At 56.8% G+C, this 19,770-nt stretch overlaps 1 protein-coding gene across 2 annotated transcripts in view; it reads right to left on the bottom strand.

Moving 5' to 3' along the window:
* Positions 1-204: 204 nt before the first annotated feature.
* QSOX1 (quiescin sulfhydryl oxidase 1) overlaps positions 205-19,770 on the bottom strand; it is a 43,755-nt gene continuing 24,189 nt past the window's right edge. Inside the window, exons 5-13 of one of the 2 annotated variants that reach the window (XM_017524445.2) lie at positions 19,144-19,234; positions 16,058-16,203; positions 14,384-14,518; positions 12,191-12,320; positions 8,785-8,907; positions 7,811-7,958; positions 4,268-4,447; positions 1,619-1,959; positions 205-882 (exon numbers count right to left, since the gene is read on the bottom strand). In XM_017524445.2, coding sequence (XP_017379934.1) covers positions 874-882; positions 1,619-1,959; positions 4,268-4,447; positions 7,811-7,958; positions 8,785-8,907; positions 12,191-12,320; positions 14,384-14,518; positions 16,058-16,203; positions 19,144-19,234 — 1,303 coding nt within the window. In that variant the 3' untranslated portion in view covers positions 205-873. Of the gene's footprint in view, positions 1,960-4,267; positions 4,448-7,810; positions 7,959-8,784; positions 8,908-12,190; positions 12,321-14,383; positions 14,519-16,057; positions 16,204-19,143; positions 19,235-19,770 lie in introns of both variants that reach the window. The other variant, XM_017524444.2, reaches the window with a different exon arrangement.

The following is a 19,770-nucleotide window of genomic DNA, read 5'->3' as shown; positions in this document are numbered from 1 at the left end:
TCCAGAGGCCTGTCCCAGTGCATGAGGCCGCTGTGGGGTTTGGGGTGCAGGGAGCTCTATGGGCATCTGTGGCCAGGAGCTGCGTGGGCTGGGGAAACCGCGTCTGGCTGCAAGTGGGGCTGCTGGTGGGGCTGGTCTCTGTGCATTCTGTCCAGACCTGGACACTAGGTCTCCAAGCAGTAAGTTAAAGAACACACCGATGCCTGCCTTAACAAAAATAGTTTATTCCACACGCCTCCCAAGCAGGGAGTAGTGTGCAATCAAGCACATGTGCGGCACTGCCTCCCCCAGACCTAACCTCTGCACGCTGGAAGGCGAAACCTGGAGAGAGAAGACACTCTGCTCCCCAACTTCTACCCAGTACCCTCCAAAGATGAGCATTTATCTCGGAGACCAAAACAAGAAAGGACAAGAGACCAGACTCAGAGGGGGCAGAGCTCAATGGGGAGAAGCGAAAGCAGCCACCTCCTGCAGCGAAGCCAGGGCCAAGGCACTAGAGACCCACCTCCTTCCTAAGCCACCACCTGAGCGGGCCCCGCCAAGCAAGCCACTCACACCCTACCGCCCAGCAACCACGGCCTGCCTCACCTGGGAGACCAGCACGACTTCCAGAAGCTTCTACACCCCACCCTGAAACCAGAACCCACCCATGAGGTCTGAGGAGCTGGAGGCTGGCCCGGGGTGGTCCTTCCTCCCAGGGTGCCAAGGCTTCTTCATTGTCCGGAAGGGAGCGGGGTGGGCGGATCCCCAGCAGGCAATGAGGGGTTCCATTCCAGCCCACCCAGCTCAGGGGACCCTCCTCTAGCTTCATTTGCCCCAACTTAGGGCCAAGACCAAGCAGGAGAGATTGAGGCTCCAGTGAGAAGCAGGACTTCAGATAAGCTGAAAAACAGGAATGTGGAGCTGAGGGACCAGGGACTGCACCGCCCACGCCCGCTGTCGCTGTCGGGGACTGCCCTCTCCGCACAGCAGGGGAACCTGGACCCTGCTCCTGTCTTTTGTGCCAAAGGAGCTCTCCGTCCTAGCAGCCCTAAGAAGCTTCACTGGAGCAACTGGTTTTCCTGAATATCCCACACTTCTAAGCCAGTCAAGGAGCAAGGGGTGGGAGGGGAGGGAACGGGGTCGGGGGCTGGAGGAGCTCCCGATGCCGGCTCCCTCCCCTGCTGCCTCCCCAGGTGGTTCAGGCTACAGGGTGGCCAGCATGGCCCTTCAGAGCCCTTATCTTGGCCCGGAAGTAGGTGTACATGGCCAGCAGGCCCATGAAGGACAGGGAATAGAGCCCCACACAGAGGCTGAAGTCCAGGTGCGAGAAGCCCCCTCCCAGCACCTGCAGCCACTGGCCTCGGCCCTGCCTGGCTCGAGCCTCCAGCTGGCCCTCAGGGATGTCGACCAGCTGCCTGGAGCTGCGGCCCACGTGCCTGACCTCCAAAGGGCCCCAGGGGCGGTTCTTCTCAGCCCAGGACTCGGCCAGTAACACAGCCCCCTTGTCTCGCTTGTTCAAGTGCCACTGCCCACGTGGCTGCTCCCACTCATTCCTCTGAAGCTCTGCCATGTGCTCAGGAGGCTCCTGGCCTGGTGCAGCTCCAAGGCCAGGGTGCAGCTTTGGGGGGTGACTTGCCTCGGGTCTCTCAGCTGGCACATCTGGGGTGGTATTTGCAGGGGGTTGAGTCATCATCTCAGGCTTCTCAGGGTCCAGGGTTGAATTTCGGCTTTCCAGCGCCAGGCCTTCCATCGCCAGCTTTGGGGCGGCTGCCACACGCTGTACGTCCCACCGGGGGGCTGAGCCCACTGCAGGGAGGCCCAGGACAATGTTGCTTGGGGAGAAGTGGGCCTTGAGGAAGGTGAGGGTGGCTTCCACGTCCCACACGGGCACATCCAGGCGTTCATTGTGGCAGGCAGAGCACAGTTCACGCGGCGGCCACTGCACCTTGGGGAACTGTGGGTCCTCGCTGGGGGCACCTGCAGAGGGAAGCGTACACGGGTTGGTGGTGACACTGTTCCCACCCAAAAGCCCGGACCACACTCTTCCACTCAGAATGCCAGCTTCCTTGCCTGTAAAAAGGGCTTGCCACTGCCCTTCCAGAGGAGGGGAAAGGACCAAATCCAGATCGCAAACACTAGCCCACACTGGGAGCTCAGCAGATGGCAGCCTGGAGGAGGCGGCGGACCCGCCCTACCCCTCAGCCCCAGCCCTCTGCGGTTTCCCAGGGAAGCGTGAAGAGTGCCGGGCATCTCAGCCACTCCCCAGTGTTGGCCAGATCCACTGTCCCGCTTTGTGGACTTTACGGAGTTTGCACCCCGGAGGCAGACATGGGAAAGGGCGAGAATAATTGTGATCTGTTTTGCAGTCTGGTTGGTCTGCTTGTGTTTGTCTTTTTTTGCATTTTTCTGAAATTTTCCAAATTACGAACTGTGTAGATATGTCACTCTGTCAATTCAAGGTAAAAATTGTGTGTGTAGGCCGGGCGCGGTGGCTCAAGCCTGTAATCCCAGCACTTTGGGAGGCCGAGGCGGGTGGATCACGAGGTCAAGAGATCGAGACCATCCTGGTCAACATGGTGAAACCCCGTCTCTACTAAAAATACAAAAACATTAGCTGGGCATGGTGGCGCGTGCCTGTAATCCCAGCTACTCAGGAGGCTGAGGCAGGAGAATTGCCTGAACCCAGGAGGCGGAGGTTGCGGTGAGCCGAGATCGCGCCATTGCACTCCAGCCTGGGTAACAAGAGTGAAACTCCGTCTCAAAAAAAAAAAAAAAAAAAAAAAAAAAAAAATTGTGTGTGTGTGTGTGTCTTTTGGGGTTTTTTTTTTTCCTTTTTGTGGAGAACAGGGTCTCGTTATATTGCCCAGGCAGGTCTTGAACTCCTGGGCTCAAGCTATCCTTCTGCCTCGCCTCCCTGAGAGCTGGGATTACAGGTGTGAGCCACCTTGCCCAGTGGAAAAAATGTGTTTTAAAGCGAGTCAGCTGCTCATGGCAATCCCCAGGTGCTCGCCTTTACCCAGCAGCAGCCCTCTGGGGCAGGGGCGGGCTCCAAAGGGTAGGCTGGTGGGGGGGAACCGGGGGTCACTTGGAAGAGTCAGGATGCTGCTGGGGCTGCAGGTGTCGGTACCCCAGGTGGGGCCAGCCCTCTCGGCACCCTCTGGATGAGTCCCAGAGGGTGAGCCACAGCCGCCAGCCCCTCACCCAGTGTTGCCCAGGGAATGAATGCATCGGCTCATCCCTTCTGCAGAAGCACCTCTCCTAAAGGATTTAATAGGGGGATGAGTTGTTGACTGCAAGGAAGCAGGAGCAGCAGCAAGTGGCATGCAAGTCAGAATGGTTATTTTGGGGAGGGGGCAACAAGCAGAGTCCCGGGTCCAGCCATGAGTGACAGTGGTCAGGCCTGGCGGAGGGCTCTCAGCTTGTTCCTGCTAATTACCAGTTTGTTCTGAAAGGACCCCACCAGAGAGGGGAGGGGAGGGCTCTGCATCTGGCCCCTCAGGGAGAAGCCCCAGCTCCTGGCCCTCCAGTGGCAGCTGGGAACCTGCCTAGGTCAAGGGGCTAAAGGGTCAAATGGAGCATTTGGTGGCAGGGGAGGAGCAGGGCTGGGGAGGGAAAAGGAGAAGTCAGGCATGTGTCTTCCTTTCAAAGTTCACAAGGAGGCCCCAGGAGACCACGACCAAGTGCAGGCGCCTGCACCACCACCTGCTCCGTTCAGCTCCTTTAACCTCGGCTCCGCCCTGTCTCCCACCCCTGGGAGGCTGTCACAGCCACCTGCGAGACTCCCTCCCCACACACAGGCTGCCTCCTGTCCACAGATGGCTCCCTCCCCACCCCGCGCCCTGGAGCCATCAGACTCCTGCGCGTGAGGAAAAGGAAGCACCGCAATGAGGGAAATGAGGGAATGCGGAGGGCAGGGCCCCTTCTTGGGAACCGGTGCCTGGTGTTTCCAGGAAGGACCTGGTCTCCTCCAGCCCCTTCTCTCATCAGACCCTTCCCAGGGAGGGGGAACCCCAGCTCCCTCCGCCCTGTCAGTTTGAGTAAGCGGCCAACAGCCAGAGGCGGAGCAGAAGAGGCAGGAGAGGGACCCCAGTAGGCCAGAGAGGGGCCCAGAGCAGGAAAGAGTCAGCAATGGCATGGGAAGACCAGGGTCTTACAGTGCCAAAGCCTTGGTTTCCTCATCCCGAAACCGGGGCTGGGCTGTGACTGAGGGGACAATGAGTGTCCCTTCACCAAAGTATCCTCACCCCTCATCCCCCACAGGTGACTCCGGCTGCCCCCTCCTCACCTGCGAGGCGAGCGTTGACCTTGTTGTGGCTAGACCAGAGCCAGAGGACAGCGGCGTCAGGACTCCCGACCTGGTCCATGGAGGCAGCAGCCATCTGCTCAAAGTGGCCGGCGCAGTCTCGGCAGCCAAAGAAGAACCGCACGTAGCCTCGGATGGCTTGGAGGACCTCCTGGGCCTTGGCTGCAGGGGAAACGAGACGCCATGCCCCAGCCCTTCAGGCTGCCAGCCCCACTGCCGGTGCCTCCCCAGGCGGCCCTGCTTCCCCCGCCCTGCTGCGGCCACCCCTGCACATGCACTCCAGCCTAGGTTAGGAGAGGCCCAGTAACCCCTTGCCTACTTCTCCACCTGCCAGGGTCACTTTACAGGAGACCCCATCCCCCCCAAACTCCCAAACCCAGACGCCCTTCCCTGCCACTCAACTGGGCGCTTGTCACTCACACCCAGGACAAAGTCCACACTCTTTGGCGGGGCACTCAGTCTCTTTGTGACACGGTGGGAGAGGTCAGCAGGGGCCACAGGGCCACCGCCCTAGCCGCAGGCCCCTCCCTCTGCCCACTCAGGCCGCCCGCCCACTTGCTCCCGCCACACCTCACCTTCCTTGGCCTGCAGCTCGCTACACGTCCCAATCTGCCTCCGTCTCTCTCACTCTCCCCGTCCAGTCCCTCCACCCCGGCCCACTGGGCCCTCTGGACTGGCATCAGCAAAGGCCTGTTAACCAGCCCCACTTTCCTGCTCTAACTGACACCAGGCTCCCTGCTGAGGACACCACTCCTCCCCAAACGCACCCCCCCAAGCCCTTCAGCCCGGGCTCCAGCACTGCTGGCAGGGGCCTCCAAACCTCTCTCTACTGCAAAGCTCCCAGGTTCAGCAGCCAATCTCCTGCTTTTACCCCTCCACGCAGCAGGATGTTGGCACCCTACTCTCTGTCGCTCCTGGCAAGGTGAGACCCACAGCAGCCCATGCCTGCCTCTCTCTCTCTCTCTCCTCTGCCTTCTCGGCTTGGTCTTCTGCACCCTGTGCAGGCACGACCTCCCACCCACCAGGCCTCACCACTGGCCCTGGCTGTGCTCAGCCTCTGTCTCCGCTGCTGCTGGGCCGCCCCACTCCTCACCTCCTCCAGGATCTCACTTCCGTTAATGTTTCTTTACTGCATCCTCCATTTCTCCCCTGATAAGGGATCATTCCAACTGGGGAAAATGATGATCATGAAGAAATCCCCTCTAACCCAGTCATGCCCCAGTTCCTGCGTATTATCTCCAGCATCTTGCCTCCTGGTCTCTCGTCAGCCAAATTCAACCAGGCCATCACCTGCACTACGCCACGGACACGGCCTTGCTCCAGATGTCCTCATCCTGCGCCGCCTCCAGCGGCATGGCTCTGAACACTGCACCTCCATCTTCAAACACTGCACTCCGGGGCCCCCTTGAAATCGCCACAGCCTGTCCCTTTCAGCCTCCTTTGCTGGTGGTTTAATGCTGCATGCCCCAGGGCCCAGTCCTCAGCACTCTTCTCTACCTCCCCACCAGGGAGCTCATCTGGTCCCATGGCTTGAGCTATGATGCTACCAACAATGACAAAGCTGATCTCTATCCTGCACCTCTCCTGGAGCTCCAGACTTAACCGTGCACACCTCCATTGGGAGGTCTATGGACACAAAGCAGACCATTGATTCTACCCTCCCACCCTGCACCCCCAACTCCTCAGCTCACGGGACCACCATCCGCCGGGGCTCAGGCCCCACAACCCTGGAGTCCACCCGAGTCCTGCTTCCCACACAGCCTTCCTCCAACCTCTCATTAAGTCCCTCAGCTCCACCTTTAACATATCCCCAAATCTGACCGCTTCCTCCAGGGGCAGTGACAACCCCAGTCCCCCCCAGCACTGCTGGGCGAGCTCTGCAGCTTCCTCCTCGGCTGGCCTGCCCTCCCTGCCCCACAACAGCCCACCCTCCACCTTTCTAGAATCTCTCTAGAAACCATGTGTCACTCCTGTTAGACTCTCCGGTGGTTTCTCAAAATGCCAACACCAACATCCAAACCCTGCCCTCGCCAAGGCCTCCCAGCCCACGAGTGCCCACCTCCGCCCCCCGGCCTCTCTCTGCGGCCTCACCTCTCTCCCTCCGGCCACAGCGCCCTCTTCTCGCTGCTGCCCACACACCAGGCTTGTCCTCTGCACCTGCTGGTCCCAGGCCTGTGCTATGGACCGAATTATGTCCCCCCAGGTTCCTATGTTGAAGCCCTAATCCCCAGCCTCTCAGAATGTGGCCATCTTTGGAGACAGGGACTTTGAAGAGGTGATGAAGGTAAAATGAGGTCAGGTGGGTGAGCCCTAATCTGACAGGACTGTGTCCTTGCAGGAAGGACAGGGAGAGGGACAACTGCTGGGAGACACAGGGCAAAGACAACCGGCTCCCAGTCAAGGAGAGAGGCTCAGAGACACCAGCCCCGACACCTCCACCTTGCACTTCAGCCTGCAGAACGGAGACGACAGATGTCTACTGTCTGAGCCCCCAGCCTACACAGTCGTCAGCGCGGCCCGAGGACACTAATACAGCCTGGGAGGCTCTCTTCCCAGATGTCCCACACTGCCTCCTCCTCTCCGCATGGGTCCCAGCACGGGGCCCTCCACAGGGAAGCCTCCCCTAGTCCCCGCTCCGGACAGCACCCGCTCTGGCACTGCTTTGCTTTGTCTTCCTCACAGCGTTCGCCATCGTGGCTGAAACCATCTCTCGGTGTCTGTCCCCTGCCACTCAGATACTGGCCTTGGGAGGGCAGGGACCTGTCCCACGTGCTGCTGTGTCCCTGGCACCTGCAGCACTAGCTGGCATGGTAGAGATGCTCCATCCACACCGGCTTCCCACACTGAGTGGCAGTTCCTCTGATACACGAGGTCTCTGCACAGGCTGCCCCCTCTGCTGGGATGCTCCTCAATCCTACCCACCCGTCACCCCTCAGCCCACCCCGTGAGGCCTTGGGCCCCTTCCCAACGGCATCGAGCACGCCCTCTCTTCACCCCCGCCTCCTTCTCTCCGCCGTGCAGTCTGTGGGCGATACAAGGCAGCAGGGAAATGTCTTTCCCTAACTTCCCCTAGGAAATTGTTTCTCAGTGGGAAGTGCAATAAAATCACTCCTAGTGCCTGCCATGTACAGCTATGCAAACTGTGAAATACACATGATTTTTTCTTCATTAAGAGTATTCAAAAATAGAATCACAAATTTTCCATGAAAACTGAAAGCAAAGCAAGCTATAAGCCCTAAGAAAGCCAGGGAGAGGCCTTAGCCCCAAAGCTTCAGGGGCCCGGGAGAGGACTGGGTGAATTCCCAAAGTCTGCTCCCTCCTGGGATGGGTTCCATTCTGGCCGGGTGGGGCTACCTGCACAAACAGCGATCGATCCTGCCGGAGTCCCAAGGCTGACTCTCCCCATCCTCTGTGGGCTGGCAGCCAGTGGGGCAATTCAAGGGAGCGGCCGTGCTCCCTCCCCGCTTGCAGGGCCGAACAGGGCAGGGTTGGAGGCGCAGTGGGGTGAATGGGCCCTGGACGTACCTGCTTCCTGTGAGTGGTCTACAGGTTGCCGAGCTGCCTGCACTGTCAGGAAGTGGAAGAGGACCCAGAGGGAGCAGGGAAAGCCCCGGAAATGTGGCTCACTCCCCTGGCAGCCAATCCAGTTCACCTTCTTGGCAAGAACAGCACCCTAAGAGACACACATGAGTGTGAGTGCACATCTGGAGAAGGAAAAGGATGGGAGGAGAGGTGGCAAAGGAAGCTTGTGGGAGACACAGCCCTAAGACACGTGAGGTCCCTCAGTCTATCGCCTTGAAGGTGGCATTTCCCTTCCACCAGCTCCACCCACCGAAGCAGCAGCAGATCTGAAAAGCTGTGACACACACACACACACACACACACACACACACACACACACAAAGCTGTGACACAGATCAAGTTGCATCCTGTTCTGGCCTCAGCTTCCCCCACTATAAAACAAGGGAGTTATCTCTGAGGTCCCTTAGCAATTTGATAGCCTGTAAATCTATAAGGTTTTACACCTTGGCTGGCTGCAATGACCCACATTTGCAAACAGCAGCATGAGCAGGAGCCCAGAAGGAGCCTGGAGAGGACCAGGGAGGCCGTGCTGAGCAGCACCCCGTGCCAACAGGCAGACAGGGCAGCTGTTCAAAACTCTGGTGTCTCACCAAGTTTTCATCCCAGCCCAAAGCTTACTGGCTGTAAGTAAGTTGCTTACTTACAGACAAGTTGCTGAACCTCTTCTAAGCACTGTTTCTTCATCTGCTAAATGGGGAGAATATCTACCTTCCACTAACATTATGAGGATTAAATGAGATGTGCATATAGAAAGCTCAATCAACAGTAATTTACTGATTATTAATGGAAGGACCCAACCAAGATCACTGACTCCCTGAGTGCAAATTGGTGAAGGAGGTCGGAGAGCACAGGGTTAACCCCTTGCACTCTCATAAATATGGAGGATGGAGAGATGTTCATTTGCTTCCCAGACTCACCTCTTTCCTGTCGTCCAGGGCAGTTTTAAAGAAACTGTAAGGAATTTTCCTTCTCTTCTGCCTCTTGAGCCATTCATTCACAGAGTGCAGGAAATTCTGGACTAAGGGCTGGCCCGGGAAGTACTGTGGGGAGGAGCAAGTGGAAGCTGGAGAGTGAAAAGCAATTCCCAAGTTCCTTGTCCTGCATTGGTAGGAAGCTACGCAGACGCTGGCCAGGGCAGTTTCATGGAAAGTTCCAAAACCACCAGGAAAACATTCTACCTGAGACACAGATGTGACTTCTGCACTACCTTTGCTCTGGGGCACCCGGTAAGGCTAGAGGATGGGGTAGGGAAGGCACTAGCTCCAAGTGGGGCTGGGTGCTGGGGGTCTCTCTCTCAGACCTCAAGCTCCTGTGCAGCTCCCCCAACCCCGACCACCACTAGGAGGAAGGTGGGAGCACTTGTGCCTCTTGCCAGGGCTGCTGGGAGCCCTGGGCCACATGGTCCTGTCTTTGGGTGGTCCTCAGATAGAGGTGACTTGCCGACTGACTGGCCAGCTGGGCTAGGTGGGCACAAAACCTTTCATTTGGATTCTGTGGGCTGCCAGTGAGGACCAGCCAGGCCAGGGGCTCCCAGCCGAGATCCAGATCTTGATGGTAACTCCCAGTGGTCTCTGAGGAGCATGAAAAGCTACTCTGACAATAAGTCAACTCAAATCAGATTAGTATCAGCACTCGAAAACCACAGGACTCCAGGGAGGAGGATGTATGCGTGGGTACGTGTGTGCGCATGCACAGCACGCGGGGCGGACGGCGGGGGAGAGAGGCGCGCAGCAGCGAGCTCGTCGGATAAAACCACAGAGGCCAGCCGAGGGGACTTGGACCCTGAGAAACTCGCAGCAAAGAAAGCAAAGATGGACATTTGAGAGGAGAAGGATGCCAGAGACACGAATGGTAACGAAATAGGAAAGCTTGCTAACAGAGCCAGTCCTCTGAGAAAGCCAATAAATATTCCTATCAAACCTCAGGCTGGACACCTTCCCCCAGGGCGAGAAGTGGCCGGAAAAGACCACCCTTTGACATGTGCCCTCGTGGCGAGCCCACGCGGGCCTCTGGGACTCACACACAGATTTACGGCTTAGAGTCAGCACTTCTCACTGACCTTCGCCATCATCCCGACTCGGAAACTTCCGCCCTCTAAGGTGATGGTGCCAGAGGAAGGATGAATTAAGGCGCTCTGGACAACCGGGAGCAAGGAAACCCTGGTGCCCATACGCCACCCAGTGGCCGGTCCTGCCAGCTGCTCACGAGAGAGAGCACGGGCTGGGAGAGGCAGGTCGGGGAGCACCGGCAGGACTTGCAGAGGGCCTCCCCACTGACCGGGCACCCGCAGGGCTGGCAGCTCGCCAGGGGGAGCCAGCAGAGTGTGCGCTTGCACCCTTGGGCGCTCAGGCCCACGAGCACCATGCACTTGGTGATAATGGGCATGGGCTGGATGAGAGTGGGTGTGGTCCCATGCCCAGCCCCTCACTAGCTGGAGAACCCTGGCAAGCTGCTTTAGTTCTCTGGGCCTTCGTTTCATCTTCAGTGATATGAAGTTCACACTAGAAGCCGTGCTGTGGAGTCTGTTCTGAGAAACAATTATGAGCTGATAGACAAAGAACGCTGCAGGCACCGGCAGGGCTGAAGAAATGATAGCTGCTAGAGATAAACCCGATCCTGACAGTCCTATTCAGGAAGAAGCTACCGAGGCAAGGCGAGGACCAGAATACTCTGCAGCCCCCAGGGACTGTGCGGGCTAAACCCAAACAGAGGGTCTCCAGGCCCATGCCCCAGGTGCCTCTCCTGCGACTGCTGGGCACCCCCGGCTTCCTTCTGTCCTCCCCGCCACTGCCAGCCCTGTCCTCTCTGACAGCCCTGGCTCTGCAGGGCAGGCACCTTCCTCTCAAGCCCATTCCCAGTCCCTGCTGAAGGCAGAGGCTCAGCAGGCGCAGACAGGGTAACTCTGCCAGCTCAGATCTCATTCTTTCCCCACATACTGACTGTAAACAGCCCCACTGGGGCCAAAGAAAATGGCAGGTTTGCGCACAGCTGAGATTTCCGAGCAGCACACAAGCCGATCTCTCTGGGCTGACCCCTTTGGAGGGCACTGGACTAGGGTGGTGGGGTGTCTGAGGCATGCCGGAAAGCATGCTGGGGGATCTCCTTCACGGGTCAGGACAATGGACCGTACATGGGACTGTTCCGGACTTGTCCCCTCTGCATCTCTAGGCTGTTGACCCCAGGCCTCTGTACTGTGAGGACCAAGCAGCTCTCAGCCTTGGAGGAAAGGTCTGTAGTATGGCAATGGACTGAAGAACAAGGGCTCATTCTGCGTGGGACTTCCGTGAGGGGCCAGCAACTGTCCAGCCTTCGGCTGAAACGTTCCCATCAGGCTCTCTCAATGTCACCACGCATGCATGTGACCAAACCAAGGAGCCAGAACAGGGAGGTGGGAAGGAGGGATCACCCGAGGGCAGGCCCAGCCTCCTGCAGGCCTGCACTGCACGGGGGAGGGTGGGCTCAGATCCGGGCCCCAGGGCCAAGGGAGGCTGAGCCTGCAGCCAACCCCGAAGCGCCCAGAGCCACGTCTGACTCAGCAGTACTGAGCAGCAGAGTCCCGGGTTTCCAGCAGGGCTGCACTGGCCAGGATCTGGAACCAGAGGGAAGGGCACAGAGAGGGAGTGGTAGCCACCTCTCACCTTCAGAGAGGAAGGAGCGCAGGCTCAAGGCCTGAGCAGAACACCTCCAGGTTGGCAGAACGAAGGCATCCCACTTGAGCTCCCTGGGCCTCTTAAATGGGGATGGACAAAATAAACCACCCACCTCGCAGAGTAGTAAGAAGATGAAATCCTATACAGACATCAGGTCCTCAGTAAATAGGAGCTACTCTTCACAGAGTAGCCACCTTCCCGGGGAAATGATCAAGAAGGAAGGCAAGGTCAGGGCCAGGGATCGGGGTGAGACTGGGCGGGAAGCAAGGAATAGCAGAATGGCATCGTCTCCTTCGCCAGGGTGGCCCAGGGGTCCTGTTTCCCAGTGACCATGGCAAGGGGTGGGAAGCCACACTGGGGCTCTGACTGAGGACTCAGGCAGGCAGAGCCACAGTCACCAAATCAGCTGGAAATATCCCCAGGTGGGGGGCACCCTGTATCCCACCCATCCCACTGCATGGGGCAGGGCTGTCCCTGGCAGTGCGGGGCTGGTATGGGGTATGGCTGAGGCTGGAAGGCAGCACCTATGGTGGACAGGGAGAGCTGCGGGTCCAGGTATCCAGCCAGACCATGGACTTCTGGAGGGAGAGGCTGACGGGGTGCCCAGCTTACAGGAACGCACTCGGACCATCCGTGGAATTACACAGACAAGGGCGCCCATGGCCCTGCTCACCTTGGCCAGCACTGCCACAAACTTTTTCAGGGCCACCAGGCGCTGCCCTTCCAGGACTGAGAACCTGCCCACTTCTATCCGCAGGATGTAGTGCAGTGCAGACTCCAGGTCAGCCATGTAGATCTTGGAGCTGAGGACCCAGAGGGAGGTAGAGAGAGAAAGGGGTATTAACTGTGGGGCAGGGGCTGGGAGGAGCACCCGGGGCTAAAGGGAGAGAAGAGGAGGGACACTGCTGATGGTCACAGAGTCTTGTAAATTACCACTTGCTTCGGCCAGAAATGTGCTGTGTGACCTTGGGTAAATTACTTAATCTCTCTGAGCCTGGATTCCTCATCTGTAAGATGTGAATAATAATACATTGCTCAAGGGTAAGTTGCTGAGAGGATCAAACAAAAGCACAAATGTAAAACTCTCAGCAGCTCCTGGCAGAGAGGAGGAGTTTTCTCTCTCCAGGCCCAGAGCCAGCCCCTCCCACAACTCACTAATCAAGCCAGCTCTGAGCCAAGACCCCCAGACACAATCAAACCAGCAGGTGCATACACACACGACATGCCTCTAGGAAAACTGGGCCTTCTCTGAAAGACCAGGGTTTAGCTGCCCACCAAGGCTGGGAAATGGGGGGTGGGGGCAGGAGGGGCAGCAGGGCTTGTATTTCTTTCAGGGCTGACATGCTCACAGCTGCCAGACTCATGTCTCACTCAGGTGGGCCCATCTCACACCTCTCTGTAGCCCTCAGGGAAGGGCCGGGGACTCCACACTGGCTGCTCCACCCCAGGCCCATCATGCTGGGGTCTAGGCTCAGGGTTCTGGTGGCAGGGGCCGAGAAGGTTGGCTGCCTCTTCCCTTGTCTCTTGAGACCTGGGTTCTGGCCTCAGTTTGACCATGAGCTAGTTTCTGTGAGCTTGGGCAACTCCATTGACTTCCCTGGGCCTCAGTCACCTCAACTGTAAAATACATGAATGGCTCCTGCCCCCGCTACATCCTGAGGTTGGAAAGAGCCCATATGGGCAACTAACAGGGTGAGCACTGTGGCTGCCTGTGCTTCCCCCTCAGGGCAAGGTCTCCTCTGTGCTCCACTTTGGTGTCCTTGGGCCTTGGTTTACCCCTCCATTCCAGTGCTCTGCCTCCAGAAGTGGCCCCATGACTGAATGCGGTAACACAGGGAAGGCGCCCAGCAGAGCCAGGCATGTACACCAGCCTGAGCTATTACAAGAACGTCAGCGGTTTGCATGACCGTAATGATCACACGACCATTACGATGATCATTCATCATGATGGAATGACCATAATAATCACACCACCTCTCATTCTTTCTCCCTCCCCGATCTACTAAACATTTCTCCATTTGGCACTTTCCACCCTTGAAGTCCCTCATGCTAGGATGCAAAGTCCTTCTTGGAGTCACCTTTCCCCCAACTGTTTCATGCATTCCCCTTGTGAGGGCCACCATCCAGGCCAGCTCTATGCTCCCTGGTCAGACATTTCCACCTGGTATGCAGCTGGTGCCAGTGCAGGGAGTCTACAGCTTTGTCTCACTCCCAACCACAACAGAAGAGCCAAGGAGCCTCAGAGAGGAGCAGCTCTCTCATGCTTACGATGGTGGACACATACACAGGTGAGATGAAAAGGCAGTGCGCTTGCTGACACCACAGGTGTTCAAGTGAGGCTGAGTGCCTTCCTAGAAGGGATGCCGTAAACGGGACCACGGTGTCTGCACATGCGGGGTCTGCACATGCAGGGACTGCATCTGCCTGGACATCTCTGCCTGGACATCTCACGTAGTGAGTACTCAAAAATATTTACTGCAGAAATAACTGCTTGGGTGGGAAGTTGGTCTGGAGGCCTGAGAGTGTTCTTCCACATGGATTCCCCGTTTGTGAGTAGAGTTAAGCTGAAGGGGCACAGAAGGTGTTCATTCCTCCTGAAGGACAACCGGCAGTGCCAGCCAGCACTCCCCACAGTCAGCCCGGCCCCGTAGCAGACACTGGAGGGACTGCAGCTAACTGCCAGTCCCACACACTGAAGGCCCCTGAGCATGGCCAGCCCTTGGGGTGGGGATAGCCTTGGCTCAGAATGGTACACACTAAGCATATGACAAGGAAGAAGAATGAGCAAGAGGGCGTGAGTGTGGAAGGGTGGTGGTCTGTGATCAGAGGAGGGGGGAGCCGTGAGGAGAACCAGCCGTGGCCTTACCGATCTGCGAATTTCCAAACGGTGGGGGCTATCTTGTTCACAGTGGTTGGTGCGACAGTGGTCTGGGGAGCCTCCCTGGTGAGCCCAGAGAGCCTCTGCAGGTAAGCGGTATAGAAGGACCTGGATTCCATGAGCCTGTGAGGGCACAGAACCAAGGAGGACAGGCAGTGAATGCAGAGAACAAGATCAGCGCTAATCAGTGTCGGAAGAGGAAGCAGGTGGCTCATCAGACAGAAGGTTTATTAAACATCTGAACAAGATTCCGCCTTGTCCTCTGGGAGGCCAGAAGAGGCGCCCAGGCCTCGCTTTAACCTTTCTAGTCACGGCACATGCTGCAAAAGGCCCCTTTGATACCAGCTCATCTGGTAAGGCAGCTGGGCCCAAGAATTCCCCCACTGGCCCTCTGGCTCCGGGCAGGGCATGGAGAGGCGCGGGACAGCCCAGTACCCACAAACAGGAACGGCAGGATGTGACTCCCTTCCTGGGGACCCCGAGGTTGAAAATGGCAGCTGCCCAACTGCAAGCTCGCCCCGAGGTACCATGAGTGACATCACCCCCAGGAAGTCCAGGGAGTAACAACAACAAAGGGCCTCCAGAATTCTCTAAATATTTGTACAGTCCTTTTGATTTCTCTTTTCTGACAGGGAGGAGTCCTCCAGGGCACGAGATACCTCCTGAGCACATACATACTCCCCCTCATCCGCGGCCCCTGCAGAGAGAGACGCTGCGCCCAGCAGCAGCGAGAGGGCTGCCCCGGGGGAGCTGGCAGGGGACGCACGGCTTCTTTCCACTCCACCATCCTGGCCCGGGGTTTCTTGGTGAGCAGATGGCTCAGGAGGCAGCATCGTCACAAACAATTTTCCCCTCCACCAACTCCGAGAGAGGAAACAATGCCTCTCTCCCCATCAGCACTGGCACTTTCTGGGCCTGCCTGGAAAGCGAGCACCTCCCTGTCCTCGGTGACATCGTGCCTCTTGGGTCCCCTAGCAGGTGATCTGGGCCAGGGTGAAGGCGAGTGGCCGCCCTGCCCAGCACAGTGTGGGTGGGCACTGAGGGCCCCGAGGAGCAGCTCACCAGGCACCGCAGGCGAGCCTTGCCTCCCTGGCCCACACTCCTGCCTGCAGGGCCTGGTTGACATCAATCATCTGCCCAGGGAGGGCACCAAGGCACCATCTGGTGCCATTAAGGGGCCATTCAGCAGCGGGAGCCTGGCAGAGGGGCTGAGGCTGCCTGATTGTTTTCTCTCGGCATTTTGGAACTGGCTATTGTCTGGCTCCTAATGAACTTTTCTGCAATTAGAAAATCAAAGGGAGGGAGGGTCAGGCTATTTGAGTCCTTGCCAGGCCTGCAGCCTGCCAATGAGTCTGCCTGCAAACAGGAGAGGGTGGGGAAGAGGGCCAGGGTAGTGGTGGGGACAGAGTGGGGATGGAGGCGACACTGGGTGTGGGGGGCTGTGGCAGGTCCCTGAGCTGCAGCGCAGGGACGGCATTCCAGGCCCAGGCTCCTGACTGTGGAGGTGCCGGCTCCGCGGAGAGCAGACCCCAGCTTCTCCTGCTGGGGTCCCCTCAGAAAGAACGTGTTGGCCACTGTGAAAGGCGGGCAGCCCCTCTGGGCAAGCAGGAAGGATGAGCACAGGGAGGGAGGAGAGGGGACTCCAGGGGACAGCATACTCACACGGGCACTCTGGAGACAGAGCCGTTCAGGAACAGCAGATAGCAAGAGGGGAAGTTGGTGACACCAAACTTTCTCACCACCTCGGCCTCTGTGTTCAGCACCCTGCGCACCGCCACGCCTTTGTGCTGGGACAGGTCCAGAGCCACCTGCAGGGACAGCAGGACATCTGGGGGCCAGGCCACCGGGTGGAGGGGCCGGGGCGGAGTCCCAGCTCGGTGCCCTGTGAAGGCACCCGGATGGCAGCTGTGCTCCCCCCAGACTCTAAACCCGACAGACAGTGGAGCAACGTGATGCACGAGAGACGCTGCCAACCGCAGGTAACAGGCGCAGTCACCGCCCCGGAGCTGTGCACAACACACACGCCTTCACTCCATGGCAGTCCCAGCTGGATGCCATTTTCTTTCTCATGAAAGCAATTTGTCAAAGGCATAATAAAACGTGGTTTCATTTTAACTCGTTTGTTTTTTGCACCGAGCCAGCACGTTCTTGTCCTTAAGACCATCACAACCCAAGATCTGACTGTTCTCTGATGTCCAGGATTCCCCAGGTCCTGCTCCTAACACTTTCTAAAGGGAAAATATCCCTTTAGAAATTCCTAATAATTGCTTGTTTGAAATATCAATTGTTGGGGGCAAGAGCTGTCTTCCTTACGGAAGCTCGAGTCACAGAAGACATTTAAAGAACTGTGATTTTCTTGTGTTCAAATACATATGGTAACAAATTTCATGGGTAGGATACAGACAAAATAAACCTTTGGAACTGAGTAAACTTCTAAACAGCAGGCTAACTCTGAGCCTAGCTATGTGCAGTGGTCAGGGCGGCCCTTTGGTCAACATGTATAGTTATAAGAAGATCTGAAATAGATTCTTAACATGGGGCTCTCTGAAGGCAACAGGAGGACTTGTTAGAATGACAGTGTCCCCACATCAGGAATGGGAAGAAAAGTTCTCAGCATAATCAGACAGGCCAACTGCAAATGCAGGCACCAGCCTCTGACTGACGCCTCATTCCTCCTCACTAGGGAGCGGGTGGCGCCCCCTAGCCTTTAGTCTTAGATTTATAAAGCTTCCACTCTAGACTCCAAATCAGAAAAACAGACTTATCAGACATCGGTTTTTCAGGAAGACGTAGGAGAGAACATTAGCTAACATGTATTGCGTAGGTGTTATGTAGTGGCCACACAGATTGCCTCATTTATCTTCCGCGTAACACCAAAACAGCAGCTATTCTCAGGAGACTAAGAGATGCAGTGCCATACGCTATGGCTGCCTGCATTGGCATCCTGGCCCCACTACACTAAACCGCTCCCCGATTCAATTTCTTCACTTGCAAAATAATAACAACAATAATAATAATACCACCAACTTTGTGGGGGGGTGTTCTGAGAACTGAAGGGGTTAATTTTATTAAAATGCTGTAACAGTGACTAGCACATAGTAGGTACATAAGTATTTATTTAAAAATAAAGCTCCTGGTCAGGCGCAGTGGCTCACACCTGTAATCCCAGCACTTTGGGAGGCTGAGGTGAGCCGATCACCTGAGGTCAGGAGTTTGAGACCAGCCTGACCAAAATGGTGACACCCCATCTCTACTGAAAATACGAAATCAGCCAGCGCGGTGGCGCACACATGTAGTCCCAGTTACTCGGGAGACTGAGGCAGGGGAATCACTTGAACCCACGGGGCAGAGGTTGCAGTGAGCCGAGACCATGCCATTGCACTCTAGCCTGGGCAACAAGAGCAAAACTCCATCTCAAAAAAATAAAAATAAATAAAGCTCCTATCTTATAGCTGGAGAAACTGAGGCTTAGAAGTGAAACCACGCCTCCAGGTCACACAGCTTGCATGTGGCTGAACTGTGCTACAAATCCCAGCTTAGTGTGGCTCCAGAACCCAGGCCTTTAGCCACTTGTCCCACGCTGAGCACCCCTACATGGGCAGGGGGCACTTGGCTGCAACTACTGGGACCCCTGCTCCTAGTTACTCAGGGGACTGTGCGGGGAGGGGAGGGAGAAGAGCCCATTCCAATCACCATTTATCACCTCTATGTGACAGGTATGACCCCAGGCATGAACTGGGACCCCAGAGGGTCCGGCACTCCTTCAGCCAAGCTGTCTGCCTCCTCCCCAACACCTGTGCCTCCCCTCTCAGGGCTGAGAGGCCTGGAGACAGCATCCAGTTTCAGCTCAGACTCTCAGCTGTGCTTGATGACTTTCAGCAGGAAAATCACTCAGGCCAACAGTGCAGTTTAATTTCACGCCGACTCTCATGCCTGTCGCCCCGCACTGCCCTGGAGCATCTCCCGTGCACTGGCGCGGTCGGCCTTTGCAGCTGGGAAAAGCTCACACGTGGTCTATGTAGAAGTCCATGAGCCAATGGCAGGATGGTGAGCTCTCTGTGTTAGGCCAGGGGAATGGATCTTTATAAAGTACCTAATATGTGTCAGCTGCCATCCAGGCCCTTTACCTAAACTGCTGCATTTGACTTTCCCAACAATACTATGGAGAAACATGATCATCCCTGCTGTCTAGACAGGGCGCTGCAGCCCGAAGCACTGAGCAGCTGGCTCACGGACACCCCACGCAAGAGATGGAGTGGCATCTGGGAAAAAGGACCCCGTTTCCTGCAGTGGGGCTGGGGTGCCTCAATGTTCCCTCCCTCCCAAATATTTTACTCCAGTCCCATGGGGTGGGAAATTGTGGAAACAACACTCGCTTTGGAGTCAGATGGACCTGGTTCAAAGCCCTCTTCTACCAAATTAGCTGTGTGATCTTGGGTATGCTATTTCACCACCTTCGTTAATTTGGGGGATTAGCAGCTACGTGTGCCAGCAATCTGGTCCAATGCTCAGTAACAGCAGGTGTAATATTTGGTTTCAGTGAAGGAGATAAGAATAAACAGAAAGGTTTTTTAATGCAGAGGTCCAGCTCCTGCACTTCCCATGACTCCCAGCAGGGGTCAGGCCAGTGCCAGGCTAAAAGGCCCGGGCCACCAAAACCTAGGATTGGCAGGAAAAGCCCTGCTCCCAAACTGGGGCTGTCTCTCAAAGGCTATCCAGGAGTTGCTGGGAACTTCAGCGTGGCTCACCTCTCTACCCAGGTAGGAGCCTCCCTTTTCAAAGATCAGGGCCAGGTACTCTTCGTTGTTTCTCGCAAAGAATCCATCAATCTCCTTCAGCCTGCAAGAGACAACTCTGGCAGTCACTCTGCACAGCCAGCAGAAATAAGACAAAGCCGCTGGCAACACCAGGCGCTGGTGACTCGGCGCTGCAGGTGCGTCCAGCCCACCCTCCTCTGCCTCCACACAGGGCCTCCAGGAAGTCAACCAAATCTTGAGTCTCAAAGGATGCTGCCCTTGTTATCTAACCCTGGCTCTTCACCTGACCTATCTTGGGTGCTTGGTTTTGTGTTTCCTTCCTGTCTCTTTCAAGAGTCAGAAGTGGGCCAGGGACGGTGGCTCACACCTGTAATCCCAGCACTTTGGGAGGCCAAGGCAGGCACATCACTGGAGGTCAGGAGTTCGAGACCAGCCTGGCTAACATGGCAAAACCCTGTCTCTACTAAAAATACAAAAATTAACCAGTTGTGGTGGCGGGCACCTGTAATCCCAGCTACTTGGGAGGCTGAGGCAGGAGAATCACTTGAACCCTGGGGGTGGAGGTTGCAGTGAACTGAGATTGTGCTATTGCACTCCTGTCTAGGCTACAAGAGTGAA

This window comes from Cebus imitator, unplaced genomic scaffold (assembly GCF_001604975.1).
Source record: "Cebus imitator isolate Cc_AM_T3 unplaced genomic scaffold, Cebus_imitator-1.0 Scaffold33, whole genome shotgun sequence".
NCBI classification, from domain to species: Eukaryota; Metazoa; Chordata; class Mammalia; order Primates; family Cebidae; genus Cebus; species Cebus imitator.
This window is presented reverse-complemented; position numbering and strand designations above follow the sequence as displayed.